Source organism: Erpetoichthys calabaricus, chromosome 11, assembly GCF_900747795.2.
Source record: "Erpetoichthys calabaricus chromosome 11, fErpCal1.3, whole genome shotgun sequence".
Taxonomy (NCBI): domain Eukaryota; kingdom Metazoa; phylum Chordata; class Cladistia; order Polypteriformes; family Polypteridae; genus Erpetoichthys; species Erpetoichthys calabaricus.
In genome coordinates this window covers 63,727,933-63,748,505 of record NC_041404.2, presented here as the reverse complement: position 1 = coordinate 63,748,505, position 20,573 = coordinate 63,727,933, and the positions used below count along the sequence as shown (strand labels likewise).

The following is a 20,573-nucleotide window of genomic DNA, read 5'->3' as shown; positions in this document are numbered from 1 at the left end:
GTTTATTTACAAATCAAATGATGTTGACCAAAAAAACATGAATTATCTTGTGTTCATACTGTCTGCAATGAAATAAAATTTGAGGAGAATTTATAACTTGCTTTTTTCTTTTTTTATTCACATTTTCCACACTGTCCCAACTTTTTCTGATTTGGGGTTGTATATACATATATACACATATCAACATATATATACACATTCACATATATATACATATATATATACACATATCAACATATATATACACATACATATACACACATACATACACACACACATACATATATACATATACACATACATACAAACACATACATATATATATATGCATATACATACATACACACATATATATATATATATATATATATATATATATATATATATATATATATATATATATACATACAGACACATATATATACATATACATATTTACATATCTACATATATATATACATATCTACATATATATCTAGACATACATAAATATATATATATATCTATATCTATATATATATCTATATCTCTATATATATATCTATATCTATATATCTATATCTAAATCCCCGCGAAGTACTGCTTTTAAATTTTTATTAAGAAGAAAAGAAAACCTTTTTAAATTGAGGGAAAATATAGCAATAACAATTTGTTAAGGATCTGTTTTTTTGTGAAGCAGCCTTAACACAGCTTTTCCGCTGTTTTATAAACGAACGCCATATAAGGTCTTCCTTTTTCCTTGCTTTGCCAAGGAAGGAGCCTTTTTATTTAATCCACGGGTTCTTAGCTTTTTTTTTTCTTTTTTTACGATTGTTATAGTTCTCTTTGTATACCATGTTGTCAGTTCAGTACTCCGGTTGTAATATGACCAAGCTGTGCAAGCTTACTGTTAAGAATGCAACGTATAGTTGTACAGGAGAAAAGCAATCTTGCCTCAAATCAATGGCAACCTTTTGTAGGTCTATGAACTTAATTTAAACTTTAGGTTCACATGGTGCTTTCTTTCCGAAGTACCTGCACTCATGAATATGTCTGTATGCGTCAGTCGCTCAAATCCCTGCGCTTCGCACCGGCGAAGTACTGCTTTTAAATTTTTATTAAGAAGAAAAGAAAACCTTTTTAAATTGAGGGAAAATATACCAATAACAATTTGTTAAGGATCTGTTTTTTTGTGAAGCTGCCTTCACACGAGTGATCGCTTCGATCAGACTTGCTGGCTAACCATAAGCGTTACCTGGTAGGTAACCACCCATACAATCAGATTGTGAATCAGACTACGAATGCCATGAATGTAATTACCCTGATCTACATGCTGTCAAATAAACGAACCACACGCCGTGGCGCAATTTTAGGGGCTTCGCCTCTAGCGCTGACGTCTGAGGTTTGATTCCCATTAGGGAGTGCAGTGAGTGGGTGGTTACCTACCAGGTAACGCTTATGGTTGGCCAGCAAGTCAGCGAACATCAGCCACGGTGCCTTCAGTTGTGAGAAGCAGATCATAGAATGGTTGAAAATAGTTTACTGTCAAATAATGCAAAGAGTACGCGACACGTGTTTCGCCCTAATTCTTGGCTCATCAGGCGTACACACTCACCTGCACTCATGAATATGTCTGTATGAGTCAGTCACTCAAATCCCCGCTCTTCACACCAACAAAGTACTGCTTTTAAATTTTTATTAAGAAGAAAAGAAAACCTTTTTAAATTGAGGGAAAATATACCAATAACAATTTGTTAAGGATCTGTTTTTTTGTGAAGCTGCCTTCACATAGCCTCTCCGCTGTTTTATAAACGAACGCCATATAAGGTCTTCCTTTTTCCTTGCTTCGCCAATGGAAGCAGCCTTTTTATTTAATCCACGGGTTGTCCGCTGTTTTTTTGTTCGTTTATTACGATTGTTATAGTTCTGTTTGTATACCATGTTGTCAGTTCAGCACTCCGGTTGTAATATGACCAAGCTGTGCAAGCACACTCTTGAGAATGCAATGTATAGTTGTACAGGAGAAAAGCAATCTTGCCCCAAATCAATGGCAACCTTTTGTAGGTCTATGAACTTAATTTAAACTTTAGGTTTACACGGTGCTTTGTTTCCGATGTGCTGCGTTCTACGTGCTGTTAGCTAAGACCCGGCACTTAAAAGTTTCTCGCTACAGCAATTTTTAATCCGTTACAAAGTCATCAAAAGTCTCGTTTATACCTCGTGTCTTCTCATTAAACTTGTATCTCGCGAATATGGTATTGCAAACGGCAGCGGTAGCATTTCTATATACTTAATTTAAACTTACATTTTACACCGTGCTTTGTTTCCGCAGTATTGAAGTGATCACTCGTGCTGCATTCAGTCAGTTCACGTGAGCCGCTCTCTTGTGCCTTCTCAATTGTGTAATGAATGTTTTCTTCATCGCTCTTTGGGGCTCTTCCTTGTTTTCAGTTCACGTGATTACGTAGGAGGCGTGATGACGCGATACGCGACTCCGCCTCCTCCATTACAGTATATGGACAAAAAAGAGGTTCCAGTTATGACCATTACGTGTACAATTTCGAAATGAAACCTGCCTAACTTTTGTAAGTAAGCTGTAAGGAATGAGCCTGCCACATTTCAGCCTTCCACCTACACGGGAAGTTGGAGAATTAGTGATGAGTGAGTGAGTGAGTGAGTGAGTGAGTGAGTGAGTGAGTGAGTGAGTGAGTGAGTGAGTGAGTGAGTGAGTGAGTGAGTGAGTGAGTGAGTCAGTGAGTCAGTGAGTCAGTGAGTCAGTGAGTCAGTGAGGGCTTTGCCTTTTATTAGTATAGATAAAATTTTGTGGACAATGTAAATGTTAATCATCAGTGTTTATAGTGTGCCATTCATTTCATCCATTTTGTGCACCTGCGGTAGAAAGCAAATGTCCACTATGTCCACTTTGCTTCCATTCTCATGAAATTGTCACCTTGAGAATTGTGCTTCTCCATAGGCACAGTCCCCAGATACACCTAAAGAATTTCCAGGTTCTGCTCTCTCCATTTTGATCTGCGTCGTATGCTGGACCTTCCCCAGCAGGTCAGAGGAAGCCCATGGGTCAATGTAAATTTGCATCTTTGTTCTAACAAACTCACTGCAGAGGTCCTGGTCAGTCACCAGTCACCAAATAACAGTGGACAGCGTGAAGTGCCCACTTGATTCCCAGTTGCATCAGGTCCCTCGTATAGGCCGACCTCTTCCACTTAGTTACTAGATCTGATTTGAAACTAAACTGAGAGGCATTGGTCTGTACAACAAAATTATTTTGCAACATAGGAAATATCCATTAAGGTCTGTGAATGTCATCTTGGAAGATTCACTTCATAAAATGCATTTGTAGGTTTATTAAATCTAACAGAAACAATAAAAGAACTGCAACACTTGCAGGAACGCTCCTGACTGACCAGCTGGCCTCAGAATGGCACATGCTGCTTATTTCTGTGTTTCACAACAGCTGTCTAACTAATCCATCGCACTTCACGTTTGATTGATTTGAATAATCCATTTGCTGATTACATAGCCGAGACTTTCCCAGTTTAATTTTTCAGTCATTTTGGCTTCTCATGGGCTCCCGGTTAGAATATGACGTGGATTTCCCAGTTTTACTTTAAATTACAGCACATGTGGGTTTAAATATTTGATTCTTTATACATTGAAAGACATGCAGGTTAGGTGCATTGGTGATTCTAAATTGTCCCTAGTGTGTGCTTGGTGTGTGCCCTGCGGTGAGCTGGCGCTCTGCCCGGGGTTTGTTCCTGCCTTGCGCCCTGTGTTGGCTGGGATTGGCTCCAGCAGACCTCCGTGACCCTGTAGTTAGGATATAGCGGGTTGTATAATGGATGGATGGATGTATAAACGTATGAATTTGTTTAGCTAATCTGAGGTGAAGAGGCTCTCTTTTCACAATTTAACTTCTAAAGTAAAACCCACCAAGCCCTTTTGCTAAGTCAAACATGGAATGCTATCTGTCAGGGTTTTCCAAAGGTTCATCCAAACCTGGCATGACGTTTGCATCAAACATGGAGACTTTCCCTGTGAACTCATTATAGAAATCTACTGTGTCCTCCTTCAAGGCTGGGAAACCTTAATAATCAGATGATGCCCTCCGCTTCTCTAGTCTCGTATTGTGCCTACGCCAACTCTAAGAGAAGCAGCATATTTTTTTATGAAAAGGACCAGGAGACACACAAAGTCAAAAAACTAGCTGAGGTCAAATTTTTTTTTCCAGAACTCTTGACTCAGTACAAGGATGTTATGAGGGTGGCAAAACAGCAACACCAGCAAATTCAACACTCAGACTGATAGCACACTACTTGTGTCTTCAGCATTTAAAGAAATTGTGATGCATAAGCAGGTAGACAGGTGGGCTGTAGCCAGGACATGGTGGCACAGGACAAAGGTGTAGCTTGTCAGGTTCATGAGATATCCAGAAAGCATCAGAAGACTCTGAAAGGGAGGCAACCCAGTGAGTGCCAACCATCCTTATAATGAGAGGATGGAAATGCTGACCTGACAAGGTGCCCACAGCCCAGCAAGGAACGAATGTGATTGCTCTGCTTCAGCAAATGAGCAGCCTTGGAAACCAGGCTTTTAAAATGCAATAGAAGGTTCAGGGGTGCAGGAGCACCAGGGGACCCCAAATATTAGAAAACCAACTGACTCAGGAATAACATGAAGGATGTCTGAAAGGAACTGGGCATTATTAGTGGGCTCAAGCTATCCCGAAATCAGGCAATGGAAGGGAATGTGGACAAAGCTAACACCTTGGACCATTTTTTAAGTAGATTTTCCCTCCCACTGGCACATTATTCCAATGGCCAGTCTCCCCACACAATTCCTACCACATCAATAATTCTGACCAGACTTCCCGTTTCTTGTTCTTGCGGGTTCACGCTGTACAACATTCGTAAGATCAGATGTTATCTGACAGAATATGTCACATAACTTCTAGTCCAGGCTTTGGTGTTCTTGTATGTGGACTACTGCAGTTCACTTCTGACAGGAGTACCCGCATGTGCCATCAAACCAATGCAGATGACCCAGAATGCTGACGCACGTGTCACTCCTCTCTTCAGGTCGCTACGTTGGCTCCCTATAGCAGCACACACATTAAGTTCAGATCCCTGATGCTTGCCTACAGAGTAGTCAATGGGTCAGCACCTGAGTATCTGGAGACACTGGTGAGGTGCTGTGCTCCTTCTCACCCACACAGGTCTGCCAGGGAACAGTGTCTGGTGGTGCCAGACTCTTTCTTGTGTTGTGTTGTTCCCAGCGGGTGGAACAGGCTTCCCACCTCCATCCGTACCGCTGACTCCCTCAACGTAGTTAAGAAGCAATTGAAGACCCATCTCTTCTGTAAATATCTGTCTAACTGAAAGAAGAAAATACAAAAACTGATCTCTGTAATCTTTTATATTGTTGAGTTTTTTATTGTTTAAGTTTAATGGCTGTATATTTTATAATCTACAAGATAAAGAGCCTGTTTCAACAACGTTAGATGAAACGGGCACAAGTGGAATAGTAATAAGTATAAGCACCACAAACCTGATATGAGTGTATTGAATGAATGTGTAATTGAATCAGAATGCGTAATTATGCCTTGAGCTGTAGTCGAAATCGCCTTTCAGGCCTCTAGAGCTTTAATTGAAGTCACCTTTCTCTTTGAATTTTTGCGGCCGTAAATCTGCCGCCTGCCGCGATGTCGGTCTCGTAAGGTTTTTCGGGCAGCTGAGCAGAATGTGACTGTGCATTCGGCTTCGGAGAGATGTGAGTGAGTCAGTGAGTGAGTGAGGAGGCTGGCGAATTATGTATTAAGATGATTGTAAATTATTAGTTAGTACATCTATTCACTTGTAGCAATAAAATTTTGTTACCTCTCCTATTTCACTTGCTAAACAAACTGGCCCTTGCCTAATGTTACTCAATCATGTTTACCTCTTTTGTAAGTCACTTTGGATAAAAGTGTCTGCCAAGCAAATAAATGTAACTCTATCTGCTAGCATGGTAACTAGAATGGCGAGTAACGAGTCCACCTCAAAACGTCAGTATGGGATGTTCATAACTAAAGACAAGTAAGGAGACAACTGAGGAAGCTACACACAGCAACAGCTGCAGGACCACAAGGCGTCAGTTCTCGAGGTGTTAAGGCCTGGACTGACCGACTCTGTGCTATTCAAAGACTGGACGGAGAGGTGATGCACTCCTACAAATACTTGGGGGTCCACATCAATGACAGGTTGGACTGATCTCGTAACACAGAGGAGCTATATAAGAAATGGCAGAAAAGGCTCTTTTTTCTTAGCAGACTGTGTTCCTTTAATGTGGGAAGGGACGTCTTTCATATCTGCTACAACTCTGCGATGGCCAGTGTGGTGTTCGGGGCTGGTAACCTCACTTCATGAGAAGTCCACCAAATCAACAAGCTAATTAAAAGGGCAGGTTGAGTTATGGGACACGCTCTGGATCCCCTGAAGGTCATAGAGAAGCAGAGAATGAAAACCAAACTGTGTGCCATTATAAACAATGCAACACACACCAACAGCCAACAAATAATTCAGCAGATGTGTGTGACGGGGTCCTTTATACCAACAGTAATACACCTGTATAGTGCCTCACTGTGACAGCCAAGTCAAAAGTTTTTCATACTGTTTAATTTTCTTCCTTTTTAGTCATTTAGTTGTTTGTTCATAATACATAGTGTGTGTGTGTGTCTATGTATTTATTTATTTATTAATCAATCAATTTATTTCTTTATTTGAAAAGCTCCCCTTAAAGGTCAAATGTCCCCCTGTGGACAAATAAATAAATACGAAAAAAACAATGACTGGGTTAAGAAATGAATCCACGTGCTTGGAGCTATGAGGAAGCAACCTTCAGGCACACATGCAAAGCTTCAAAGGTTCATTTAAACTGCAAGCAATCAAATGAAAATTAGGAGAAAACACGAGTCACTAACTGAGGTACAGGCTGGCATTATCACACTGTTGTGAATGGGACAACAGAAACAGAAAATGTCAATCAGCTTGGCAGCCATAGACACAATAAAGACTCCCAATATTTCATGACAGGAGACAAGCAGGGCACAGGCTTTCCTTGAGTTTCAAAAGGATGAATCTTTGCTTAGCTTTTGCTAATTTCCACAGAAGACCTAATGGTTGATGTTTTGTTCTGAGCCTTCAGCACATGAAAACTCACAGTAATGAAAGTAGAAAGCAACACTTTTCTTTGTTAGACGCATTTCTATTGTCATGTTTGTAAAGATTTTTGCCATCTGAAAAATTGTTAAAAGAAGTGAGATTAAAAAAAAAACCCACATTGGCAGGAGCGTTGGCACAGATGAGTTAATTGGTGTGCTGTGGCTGCCATGGCCTCGATACACAAATCTATCAATATCATAAGCAGCTCTCACCCTTTTACTGTGCAGATCTGCCACACTCCTCTCGTCTCCCGTTACGATGACGCTGCTTCTCTTACTCCTCTTCTTGGTCCTTCTCATCTTGACCTCCACTTCAGCAGATGGGGTTTCTTCTGACTGTGTTTCTTCTGTCTTGCTGGTTACAAAGGTGTCAGGAAGAAGAGTGCTGTCAACATATGAGAACAGTCCATGAGTGTCATGCGTGTAGACCCTTGTCAACTATAAACTCAATATTTCAAGCTTCCTTATGGAGATGACTAAATGGGTTCTCCATTTTTATTTGTGTGAACCAACACTTAACAAAAAGCAGGCTGAAAAGGCCCAAATACTCAGCTGTGGTTATAGAAATTTAAAGTTCATGTATTGGCATGGATAGATGTAAACTTAGTAAGAGCTTTTGTAAGCATTAAACTGAAGTAAATAGTTAAATAAAGACATTTGCCAGATTCCTTTTTAAGTTAAGCTCAGAGAGAAACCACCAAAATGTCGTAACTCAGAAAGACAGAGAAAAGGAAGAATGACGTACAGAAACTGCCCGAGGTCAGAGAAGGGGGAACACCTGTTATTTGAAGGGCAGTTAGGAAATTAGGGAAGCCAAGAATGAAGACAAGTGATAAGCTGAGAGCAACATTGGTGGCCAAGAAAGGGCCCGTGAGAAGCCAGCTGGAGTAGGGAGTCAGAATAAACAGCGAAGGAATTGTTTCAAGCTGGTCAAGATGATAAGAAATGATGATATAAACTGTGATTTTTGGCCTGTCCGGGGCTCAGCTCACTTTGGCCTAATTGGGTTCACTCTGTGTGATTTATTGCAATACAATTGATTACTCTGTTTGCCTATCCTTCAACTCCTACAGCCTTCTTCAAGGTGAAAATCTTCGGCATAATTTACGCTTCCGCAAGGTGAGTTCTGACCATCAACATGAACTTCTGTCTCAAGCTCACTTGATGCACAAGTTTCTGCAAAGCGCATAGGAGGCAGAAAAATTGAGCGTGTGAGACAAGTGCTCCTTAAAGCATTACAATGTGCATTGTACTTAATGGGTGTCATTAGTGTTGTTAAAATGACATTTGAATGGCTTGCCAAGACTCAAAATTTCAAAAAGCAACACTGCAGGCTTTCAAACCTCACTAAATTTGTGGTGTTCTTTCATTCTGTTTAAAGTCGAACTCAAACAATGATGTCTTAAATTTGGTGGCAGTAATACACCATGAGCCGGTGTGACACAACCATTAAAGAAGCTAAGTGCTAAACCAATGCTTGCATTTGAATTTTCTTTATATGTCAGAGTCTTCACTACATTTAGGCACTTTATTCCACTCAGTTGTTTGTCTCTTTGATTTCATGCTAAGCCCTGGATCACAAAAGAAAACGCCTTTCAAATTCACATTCAGTTCCTTACCTGTCGGCCATAGTCTTCATGGGAGTCCCACAGTCTGACCCTACGGATGACATAGAAATGACAGACTGCCGGTACGTCCTCAGCATGGAGCGCGGTCTACTGGCCCGCCGGTCATCAAACTCTGGCTATTGAAAACAAAACAGACACAATGGGAAGGAACAGTCAATTACACTCCTTTCTAAGTTACTCTTTATTGCCATTTTAGACATAGAATGTGTTAAGAGTGACAACAGGCTGTTTGTTATTGGTCTCCCCTCACAAACATGTCTGCCACATGCTTAGGCAAGGAGTAGGGACATGGACTATACTTGGGCCACTCCAATCCTCCTTCAGATCACAGCAACAACTTGGCCCAGTGGTCACCTGCATATTCTTGCGTCTTTTCTTTTAATTCCACCATCACACTCTTGTCTCTTTTGGTAGAACGCTCACTTCTTGATTTAGGACACACCACCCCTCTTATTGCTCACCAGGTCTCTAGCACCATACTGCTTTTCTACTTTGACTTTCAATTGCTTGAAGCAGTCCTCCATGCGCTCATGGAAAGGTCGAAGGTCATCAGAAACTCTTTTGCCATGCAGCCAAATGCCAGCACCGAGCAGGGGGATCTGGCACAGAGAAAGGAAGAAAGTATTTAAAGTATAGAATGGAAGGTGTCAAAGAAATATTGGCCTTCAAAAAGTTGGAATTAAATTTGTTCAGAAATGTTCATGTTTTTGTTAGAAATTGCCAGCTTTTTATCAGGGTACCATTACACTGATTTAAAAATATAGACAAGGCATAACTAATGTTGTAAGTGCCTATCACTGCCTGGAAATAACAGATTTATAATGTATTACTCACATTGACTGAAAAGCCCCATTTTCTGCAGCCACTACTCCAGCAACCTAAAGTTAAACTCTCTTAAGCCATCCTTGATTAATCACGTTAAATACAAACTGGCCATTACAGAAGCCTTGTCATTGTTTAGGGTTATTCTGTTAAAGAGAAGAAGTCAATTGTCTTTCTTTCGGCTGCAGGGTACTGGCAGCTTCCTCAAGAAACACGTCAGTCTAGCGTTGTGTTGCGAACTGAAGTTCATTCGATGAGACAGATTGCCAAGAAACTGAAGGTTCTACAGGAAGGTGTTCATTACTGTCTTGTGAGGAGACGCCAAATGATGTGACCAGGCTGGAGAAAGACATGGAAGGCCCATACAGACACCCACACAAGAGCGTGCAGTCTGAGAACAAGACACCTTACAGTCTTTTATAGTCTTCATCATTTTCAAACAGAGGCGGAAATTGGCTTCACACCAAAGTGCCAACACAGCTTCTATGTGTCGCCCACTAGGAGAGCCCTTGAGTTCAACTCCTCCATTTTGGTCAGATGGAATAGGCCTAAACGTCCTTCTGTGTCTCTAGGGATCTGCATTTGGACAAAACTAAACTCAACAGGAATCTGCGCAGCTCTTTTAGAAATTATGGAAACGTTTTGGAGACCCAGCTCTTTAAAATCAGTCAAACGTCTAGTTACCAATCATCCACTGTTGATACAATGGAAATAATCTCTTTTGATTCATTTTATTTAACCAAGTTTGAAAGCATTCAATTTTTTTGTATTGATCTAAATTAATAAAAATGGAAATAATGACACTCTTTTAAATGGAGAGCAGTACGTAGTTGTGTACCCATAATCAACACCCTGATAGGTTGAGTCCTCACTTTGGGATCCTCAATGCTGCTGCTACTTCAGTAAATGTTTCTTACCTGCCATGCAATGAGATCTTTCAGTTTACTCAGTTTATCCCAATCCTCTGGGTGTTCCTTCATGTACTCATCAGTGAAGAAAGCCTGAAAAATATGGGGTTTGAGAAGGTGACCCACAAAATCTCACAGATCTTTTATTTCTCTATTGTTCTCCTCTCTGCCATTCACCTTCATGTCATCACCTGTCTTAAGGCTATGAATGTAGTGACAAGCTCTGAAATCCTGCCTGCCAAAAATTACACCATTGAGGGGGACTGCTGGGACGTTTGGACGGGAGAGTCTAGCTCTTTTCTTTAGCACTAATTTGTATCAAAGGTGGGAAATGGTGTGCAGATCCACATCGATCCCATTTTGCATTTTGCTTTTTGTCGAGTGTTCTCTTGCCTGAATGACCCTCTGCCTTGTTTTTCAACGTACTTTGCCCCCTTTGGATTTGATTCTATTTGAATGACCCTCTTCCTGTTTTATGATGTTGTTTACTTCTTGTAATAAATCCATGACTAACAAGGTTTGCCCACCATTTGTGAAAGTATCTTCACATTTTGACATATATTTAAAATGGCATCAGTTATTAACCATGTCATATTTTAGTGGGCTCTTACAACGCGTGATTCATCATGCTTCCTAAAGTCAAACAATGACCGAGACAAGTGGTGGAATCAACAGGTAGAGATGGAGGACAGTAATGGCACATCCTAGCAAGTCACAATTCCAAAACACAAACACATTTGCAGGTGAACTTCAAGAGCCTCCTTCACCTGAACAGTCCTACAAATACTGGAAGGAAGTGCCTGCCTCTTATACGCGGCTCCCATGAGCAAGAGCTAATATTGACGCCACAAAGGGAAAAAGTAAAGGAACGCTAGAATTAAGGCAGAAGCCCAAGAACATGATGACCCGCTAAACAATAGGGCTGATAGTGAGGCACAACCTTTCTTTCCTAATTCTCAAACGCCATCATGGCTTGGGTTATGATAAGCAATAACATTTTTTTAAATGCCACCAGGAACTCAACGTGTCGACATATACATGGTTCAAGGAACATAAAGAGGCATGCACAGCAGCACAAGGATAATCAGCTGTAACCTTGAAAATTGAAGATCAGCTCCAGTAATGACAATTACCTGAAAGCTGACATTAAAAACAGCAGGAGAGTGTTAATCCCAACATGTAATGATTTAAAATCCTGAATGCTAATGAACCTAACAGCAGAATCATTTACTGTTACTACACAAAGCAAAACCCAACACAACTAGAACCAGTTTGGAGAGGACAAATGAGTTGGATGCTCCCTCAGACAGGACCTCTTCATTCAGGTACACAGAAGATCACCTGGTCCATGTGTTCAGAAACTTGTCAGAATTCCTTCTGTTCAATAATGAACCAAGGACACCTGGTGGACAATGGATGGGAGTGTTTTCAAAGTAAAGGGCTTTTTATGAATCTGCAATAAACTTTGGTGACACAGAGAGGAAGAGTGAAGTCTGTCTGGTATCACAAACACCAGAATGAGCTTTTACCTCTCAGCTGGTGATGTAGATATTAGCTAATATGCTTGACAGAATGAATATACCTGCATGACATCTTCTTAAAAGCTTCTTTTTGCATAAATGGAGAAAGTGGGACAAATAAAATAGAGCGGTTGCCCACTCATCAAATATTTTGGCTGTCGATTCTCAAGGATCTCATTCTCTGATGTCTTTCAACTGTGGATTTTCAGACAAGAGCCACAAGCAATAAGATCCCTCAATTATGATCTTGTTTAAACTAAGCAGGCCCTCCATTACTGAATCCTCCATACTACACGTCCTCAGTCTCCTCCCAAAGCTTAATATTCAGCAAACTCAAGCTGAAAAACAACCTACCTTCTCATACTTTGCAAAGCCACCCATGACAGCAGGGTCCACAATGCCATTTAGCAGCATTGAGAGTGGGTTAATGGGCAGGTTCTCGTCACCCTGGTACTGGTTGATCATGGTCAAGATCTTCTCATTGGCCATCTCCATAGTTTCAATCGCATTCTCCAGAGGGCTGATGGTTGTCTTGTTGGTTAATTTGAAGAAAGAGATATTTACAGTTAAGCAGGTCAATATTCATATGCCACTGCTGGCTACCCTCATTTCCATGCATGCCACCCAGAATTCATTCAAAGAAGCTCTGACATTCATTCAGATCCCTTTGTTAACAGTATATGTTAGGTGAACATTTATCACTTCTCCACAAAGAAGTGGTCAACATTTCCTTCTCAGCTCTCAGGTGCCACTCTGGTGCCGGTCAATTGCTGCCCGTTGTACGTGAAGATGGTTTCACACTCATTCATGACAGAGCATGCTCCTTGTGCTCAACTTTATTAGATTTTTGTTTGACTTTGGACTGATAATTTACTGTAATGGGGAGGCTTCTTGTAGGTATCATATAGTCAATGAAGTGACATTTCATAGCTTCAAAGCAAATTACTTAGAAATTATGTATTTGGTCGCACAAGAAAAAGTAAACTTGTAGTAAATGCTGGACATCAGTACAACAGACATGAGCAAGGAATGGAAAAGACTTCTCATGCAGTGCAAAAAAGAACCAAAAGGAAACAAAATCCAATGAGATGAGATAGATTTGTACAAAGTACACGGTAAGAACAAATAACAAGTGACCCGAGGGTTAAACATTTACTCACATGGGTTGTGGTGATCGCTTCAAACCATCGCAAGATGCCAGGCAGTTTGTACGCCGTGTTGAATGTGGTTCGCTCAATCCACATCGACTGCACAAAGAGAGACGATGGTGAGGCGGGAATTCACGTTTAAGGAATTCAAATCAATGAAAACGCTTACTGGCCTGTGTCTTGATTTAACTACCAAGTGACCCTAAATCCCCAACGTGTCAAGGTACTCACAGCAAACTCATTGTCTGGGTCCACAGAGCCCTTGCGTACTGGTCTTGAGTAATGGAATCGCTGGACAGAGCTGGACTTGTAGAAGCTAGTGAAAGATCATACTGGTCAGAGAGACAAGGCCATCAGGCGGACCCCATCCAGCAGAGTAACCCCCACATGCCACCAGTTCAGGCCACTCACTTGATTATCTGGTCGGGAACAGGTTTGTTTCTCAACCGTGGAGGAATCTCGAGGACCGGCTGGACGGTGAAGCATTGGATGTCTGAAATGGCAAAGGTTAAGGAGGGGCTCAGTGCACTTAGTGTGACATTCGATTCAAGCTAACTGAATGGCTGTGTGTCCCCAAGGTCGATTTAAGAGCATAAAGCAGGGCACGCGGTACTCCTAATGTGTTTAACTTGGACTTGAAAAACTCGAACCTTTGACTCCCACTGATGACTTTGTGAATAACTTCAAATGCAGAGTCTTGGAGTTTAGCAGCTAAGCATTTCACAACATATTGTGCTGCGTCTATATCTGTACGTGACAAATCCAATTTGACGTGATTTGAATAACACTGTTTCACACTTGTGTATCATTCTGACTTTGTGTTGTGAGCTGTCATGTTTTATAGTTTCATTCTAAGAGATTTGGTCCTTTTCCTTTCTAATTCTCCATTTTTAGAGACTTTGCTCCCTTAATTGTATGCCAATGTAGAAAACACTGAATGATAAAATGGAGCAAAGACTTCTGTGTTGTATTCACTGGTCTGCTGATTTGGAACATTTAACATTTTAGATTGAACAGACAAGTCAAACTGGCACTACAGGAGACGTATTAGTCGTCTTGTGACGTGCACAGGGTCCCCTGAACATCTTAGATGAATGTCCAGCCATCATGCAACGCATTGCTTCGCAGCAGCAATGTGAGAATCAAGAGTGGAGTAGAATACTGAACTTTGTGTTGTTTGCACCCTTGTCTGCACTTCTCAGGACTAATCATCAGCATTTGGATACAAGGAAGTGAGCAAACTATACAGGAAAGGATACATTGAAAGGAAAACGGCAAAAGAAAGCTACGCATTGAAAGCTGTGGCACAGCATGAGAATCTTTACCAATTTCCTAGAAGTGTCTGTAGGCCAGATAATGAGGTGAATTAAAAGTAAGAAAGTCACTCAGATTAGAGACTTGTTGGAGTGAAAATGTGCAGCCATGGAGTCCCCAGGAGTGAATTGAAATTAAAACTTTAAAAACAATCATCTAACATCTTGTGGTGGACGGCCGGGACGCCTGGAAGGACCAGGAGAGGGACTATACCTCCCCTGAACCACGTGAGGGCAGCCACCCTGGTTGGTATGGGGGCCACGGGAACCGAGCATGGAAGCTCAACCCTATTGGGGCCCGTGGCCACCACAAGGGGGCACCCGGAAGATTGAGGAGCCCTGGATGTCAAGAAGGAATACCAGGGACACCCGGAGTGCTTCCGGGTGCTCATACGGCACTTCTGCACCACCAGGAAGTGCCGTCAGAAGGCCGTCACAGAGCACCTGGAGCACATCGGGGCGATTATAAAAGGAGCCGCCTCCCTCGAGCAGGCGAGTCGAGTCGGGAGGAAGAAGGCGAAGCTCGGGAGGAGAGGCGGAAAGGCGGAAGGAGAAGTAGAGAAAGAACTGAACTAAAGGTGTTTGATGCAAGAGCACTGGGTTTTGTGCCGGACTGTGATAATTAAATGTATAAAAAAGGACACTGCAGCGTAAGCAGAATGAATTTGGCAAGTCACTCTCACAACTAAATCCCTGGCCAGCCTAAAGGGCTGATTCGGGTGCCATGTACAGGATGACAAAGCGCCAATCTAACTGGCACGGTGGAACGTGACGTCACCTTGTTCTATGTCATTATGCACCAGACAGTAAAACTGACAACATGTTGATAATTAAAGATGTGGTAGAAACAAGTTGGGTTTTAGTTTGTCAGTTGCATGATGGTCTGTCAAGGGTTTGGCCCGGTTTTCCCCACCAACATTTTCAAATGGCTACCCAGTCTATCAGTTGTGATTATCACATTATCTTCACTGCTCACTGCTGACCCCGGCGTTACTCTCACTACGCGCACATCAAATTACTAAGGTAGACTGGGAAAGAACAATAAGGCGACATGAACAACTGTAGACAATCAAGAATACTCACTCAGTCCTTCTTTTTTGTTCACAGTCCTTCTTTTATGTGAACAAGCATGGGCTGCCACAAGGTCTGCCAATTTATATCACATCAGGACAAAATGAACGTTTTCTATCGGACTGTTAAATGTTAGACGACTTCACTATGATTACATGTTGCGGTGAAAGCTACCAGGCTACTGAAAAGCATTTCATCTGGCCCTGACTTATGCATATGAATGCTGCATCTCCTGCCACCCAACACTTGCAGCGTTCTTCATACTTCACTGTGATTCATCTTCCCTCCAAACTCTAATTCCACGTTTGGTGTTTGCTAATAAAGGATACATTGATTATGGGAGCTGCGGATCTCCTCTCCGGGAATGCTGGTAGTATTGAGAAGCAAGGCGCTGGGAAACTGGCTCAGCAGTTGAGTCTGAAAGTCCTCCCGCCGCTCGTATTCTTTTCCACGATAGATGAACACTTTGTTCTAAAAAGAGAAGAAGGGCTGTGAGCCCAGCAAATGGATTCTGAGGATCCCCAGTCAGACAGCAGCAGTCTGCGACTCACCCTGAGGAATGTCGGAAAGCCTTGCCCATAATATCCAACCGCAAAGTAGTCCGGCTTTGGTCGCAGAATCTTCATGATGTTTTCGTAAAACTCTGCTTGCTGGCGCTAGAAATTAAAGAAGAGGATCTCAGCTCCTAGGAGTTGTTTATCCAGATTTCACCAATTCTCAAAATCCTTTAACACGCTGACTTCAAAGGACAAAGGGATGAATTTCAGGGGATGGATGAAAAAGCAAAAGAAATCTTAATTGGGACTGATGTCAGTTCAGTTGGAGGACCTCGCAGGAATTCACCTCACTAGAGTACATAGCTGCCATCAAAACGCCGCTAACACTAACACTAGCTGAGCGCTCACAACTGTGTCCCACATAAATGATTGCCTTGCATTAGGCCTGCTGACATTAAAGCAAGAGACTCCATCATAAGGCTCTGGTGCAATGGCCTACTCTATGGAAGTCTTCCACTAACTGGATGGAATTCTCAAAGAACAAGAGACGTTTACTCTGGCACTGAGCAAGCCATCCAAACGCTTCCATCTGAGTCACTTCCACCAGCCACAGCGCCTTCCACTTTTCTATAGGAACGGGAAGGGAAAGCCAGGAAAAATTCCGGGAGTGTAAATGGGGACATGTTAGGTTTAGAGGTTAGGGTTACAATGCACAGGGTTTGTCTGTTTAACCTTACTTAGATGTGTGAAAAGGACTGAGATGATATTGTCACCAAACCAACAGAGCATGGAGGAGTACTGGTGGTCCTTCTGAACGACTTTTATGAAACAGAGTCTCAAGCACAGTAGCAACAGGAAGTTAAACCATTTGTTTTGTCATCTAAAGAAGAGCTGCCACCTCACTGTCATCGCAACAGATCTAAAGATATCTTAGGATCCCATCACTCTTATTCTGGACAGTCATTTGTAGAGTGCCCAACATATGGCTGAGCCAGTCTGCTGAGTGTGAATCCCACTGAAGTGCCAGGAACGCTAAACTGGGCATTTCCCAGAGGCATCAGCAGCATTAAGACCAAGACGCCTCACTTCTGCCTTTACAGTTTGTCTGCCGTGGCCTTCTTTGTGCAATTTGCATCTCCTTTTATTCACGTTAGCCTCACTGAATCACATATCTTGTTATTATAGTCATGTGAACTGTAAAATCTGCCACAGAAAATAAAGACTGGTTGATGACTCCATTCTGTTACTTTTAATTCATTTTTACGGTAATCTGGATTCAAAGAAATGATGCTGAATAACCCAAATCAGAACATTCCCTGTTGTACTTGTGCCTGATTGCTCATGTCGCTGTTCCTCATTAGAGGCCTCTTCAGTATTTCACAGGTGTTTGCTCTCCAAGGCCATCGTCACTTCTTATCATCCATGGTGTCACATCCTAGCAGAACAAACTTACTTCAAATAAAAGATGACTCCTTGGCATACTCACCAAATTCTTACTCAGAACTTCATAATCAAAGACCTCCATCTCATACTGGTCTGCCAGTTCCTTGCACAAAGAAATGGCCTCTTCCCAAACCTTCCAGAAAGAGAAATAAAAAAATCAGGAGTTGTGCTCCATGGAAATAGCCTTCTCAGTTTAAGACATTTATTAATGAATTGGGGGGCAATTTTTCACAAATTTTAAAGGGTCACCCAGATGGCACACAAACAGACTGACTATACTGTATGTTGTTCCTCTTGTGACAGTAGAGCAAGTGACAGGAGGAATGACAGCTCAGGGAAGGTCAAACAGGACAGGGACAGAGTCCTGCAGAATGGAGAAAACGAGTCAGTTCTTCCGCCATCATGCCGATGCAGATTAACGTGCTCTGCCAAGTGGTGGTATGACCCCTGGCACACCAGAACAAGACAGAAAGAATGAAGACCTGAAGATGTATGCTATGACTCCACAGGACATTAAGGGTAAAGTGACACAGTGACCAGCAGAGATGGCAGACCCCCACATTAAGACAAAAATGGAATGTCACAGTCAAGAAGACCTCCTCCCTGAAAAAGGGTGCAAACGGGGAGATGTTCTCCGGCTAACAGAATAGGTGGCATGGGTACTTCCACAAAGCTTTAAGGACTATTAGGGGTGAAAGGACACCAGCAGCCACTGGACGTACCTTTGGCCCATCGTCCCCAAAGCCAGAAGTCACCACAATCGAGGGCACAGCATGTCCTCTGAAACCAGGTGGAAAGCCATTTCCAATTTTTCAGGGGTGTAATAAAATTCCAATGCCTATGCAAGTAAAATATTTTCTGTACATAACACCATAACATGTCACAATAGCTGAAAGATGTCAAAGACACAAAATCTTGTGTTTGTCTGCTCATGAATTTGAGATCTTGTGCGCTTTACTACACCACCCAACGTTCTGCTCCCTCAGAATTTCACCAGCTGCTTACCTTTCCTTTGTCAAAGTAGCCGATGATTGTGTTGTACAAGCACTCCTTCAGCTGTCTCTGGGTCTGAGAGCTGCGGAAGTCACTGGGCATCAGCTGAGGCGGACACTGCTCATCTGACCACTGCAATATCAACATAGGGACAAGTTCTCTCCGTGCTGGACTAATGCTTTCATTCATTAACCCCATGGGTCTGCCCTTTTCTATTATTTAGAACATCAGACATTAGAACAGCAAACAGCTCAGCCCTGGCACAGCCTGTCAATTGCTGCTGTTATTAACTTTTGTAGAATATTCATATTTTAAGGTGCCCAAACTTCTACTCTTTGCTGTATCGCTTGGTAATTTATGATACAAATCGATGGCTCTCTCTGTGTGAAGAAAGGATTTCCAACATTTGCCCAAACTTTGTCCTTAGCGGTTTTCCATCTGTGTCCTCATGCTTTTGCTGAAAGATCCATTTTAAAAGAACAGCCGAGATCCTCTGTGCCGACTCCCTTCGTTAACCGAGAGGATTAAAACAATTGTGCCGAGAACAAGCCATTCAGCTCAACAGACTTGCCCATCCCGTTCACCCTGATTGTCCAAAATAACATCAGGTTGAGACGTGAAGGTCCTTCTCTCCACCACACTTGGGTGACTTTCTAACATTTATGCAAAATCCGCCTTTAACTTGCTTCCAGTTGTGTTCCTCTGTTCTTATTGAAGCATTTGTTTTAAAGTAACCGCAGGGATCAACTGTACTACATCATTTAGCGTTTTAAACCCTTCAGCCATGTCTTAAACTGAAAACATTTAACTCCTTCAATCGCACCTCGCCTCGTAGTCCCAGAATCGTTCGTCTCTGGACTTTTGTTTGCGCTGCTTTGTCTTTTTTGCAGTCTGGAGACCAAAACTGCCCACAGATCTCCAAATGAGGCCTAATGACTATGTCTTGTTCATGTTTTCGGAAGTTCATCTTGGCTTCCACCTTACTTTGTTGACTTTGTTACTGATTTCTGGTTTGTTTTGCTAGAAACCTTTCCTGTTAAGAGTTTGTCTCTCATCGCCCTCATACAATCTTTGAGCATCCCTCTGGTACCAGAACAATATTAACAATTTGTGGGTAAAACTTTACATTTAAAGCAGCTAGTAGTTGTTTTCCAGCAGCAGATCTCGCTAAGCCCCTGCATCAACTACTGACAATACAATCTTATGACTGCATTTGGGAAACGGGCCGCATGTCGTCACAGAGTGTATGGGTCATTGCAGTCGAGGCTCTGTGGGCCTGGTATGGGCATCTGGTGTGCGTACTTGAACTGGCAGCGCCCATTAGCACACATTGATCTTCTTGTCTCGACATTCGCTGCCAAAGCTGTGTTTGTCAACCACTGGTGAGTCGTGGGCTGTCGCCATCGCTACATGAGTGGGTTGCGGTGGATTACCTAAACCAGGGCGTGAGTTGTTGTCTTTGTTTCACAAAGGGGTCTCGGTTGGTAGTGAGTGGGTTGGGGTGAACCCTCTAAGCGACTGGCAGAGCTCCCTGATATGTTTCCCTGTTTATATGTCTGTTCATTTCACCATGGAGGACGGTTTACAATTGCTGCTAGTGAGTCATCAATGAATTAAAGAAGGTAAAACTGGGAGGAAGGCATAAAGGGCAAAGTGCAGGCTGAACGCATATCAAAGCAAATCTTAAAAGGCCTTCTAAGGGTCAGAAAACGTGTGAGACCATGGGAGACAGTAATAAAAATAATAATAATAATAATAATGAAAGGGTTATCACTGGCAATTCTGCAACATTATTATCCTTTTGTTTTCCTATGGCACTCCTTGGACAACCATACAGATCTCCCCAATGTGGTCGAATGTAATGGCCGCTTGACTGTCTGATTTCTTCTGAATTCACTTTCAAATGCCTCGAGAACTGGTTTAATGAACTGGTTTATCTCCCACTGCATGGATGTTATTTTTTGTTTTGATTTTTGGTGCTCTTCAGTTTAAGTGACAATGACATTGAATTACTTTCTTGCTGAGTGTCACTGTT

At 42.1% G+C, this 20,573-nt stretch overlaps 1 protein-coding gene across 1 annotated transcript in view; it reads right to left on the bottom strand.

Moving 5' to 3' along the window:
• The window catches only part of LOC114660488 (dedicator of cytokinesis protein 2-like), a 75,140-nt gene that overhangs the window by 5,212 nt on the left and 49,355 nt on the right, over nucleotides 1-20,573 (bottom strand). The window contains exons 37-48 of the mRNA XM_028813213.2: nucleotides 18,551-18,670; nucleotides 17,589-17,678; nucleotides 16,157-16,261; nucleotides 15,935-16,076; nucleotides 13,633-13,714; nucleotides 13,453-13,537; nucleotides 13,234-13,320; nucleotides 12,428-12,604; nucleotides 10,563-10,646; nucleotides 9,285-9,422; nucleotides 8,815-8,939; nucleotides 7,409-7,580 (exon numbers count right to left, since the gene is read on the bottom strand). Coding sequence (XP_028669046.2) covers nucleotides 7,409-7,580; nucleotides 8,815-8,939; nucleotides 9,285-9,422; nucleotides 10,563-10,646; nucleotides 12,428-12,604; nucleotides 13,234-13,320; nucleotides 13,453-13,537; nucleotides 13,633-13,714; nucleotides 15,935-16,076; nucleotides 16,157-16,261; nucleotides 17,589-17,678; nucleotides 18,551-18,670 — 1,407 coding nt within the window. The remainder of the gene's footprint in view (nucleotides 1-7,408; nucleotides 7,581-8,814; nucleotides 8,940-9,284; nucleotides 9,423-10,562; nucleotides 10,647-12,427; nucleotides 12,605-13,233; nucleotides 13,321-13,452; nucleotides 13,538-13,632; nucleotides 13,715-15,934; nucleotides 16,077-16,156; nucleotides 16,262-17,588; nucleotides 17,679-18,550; nucleotides 18,671-20,573) is intronic.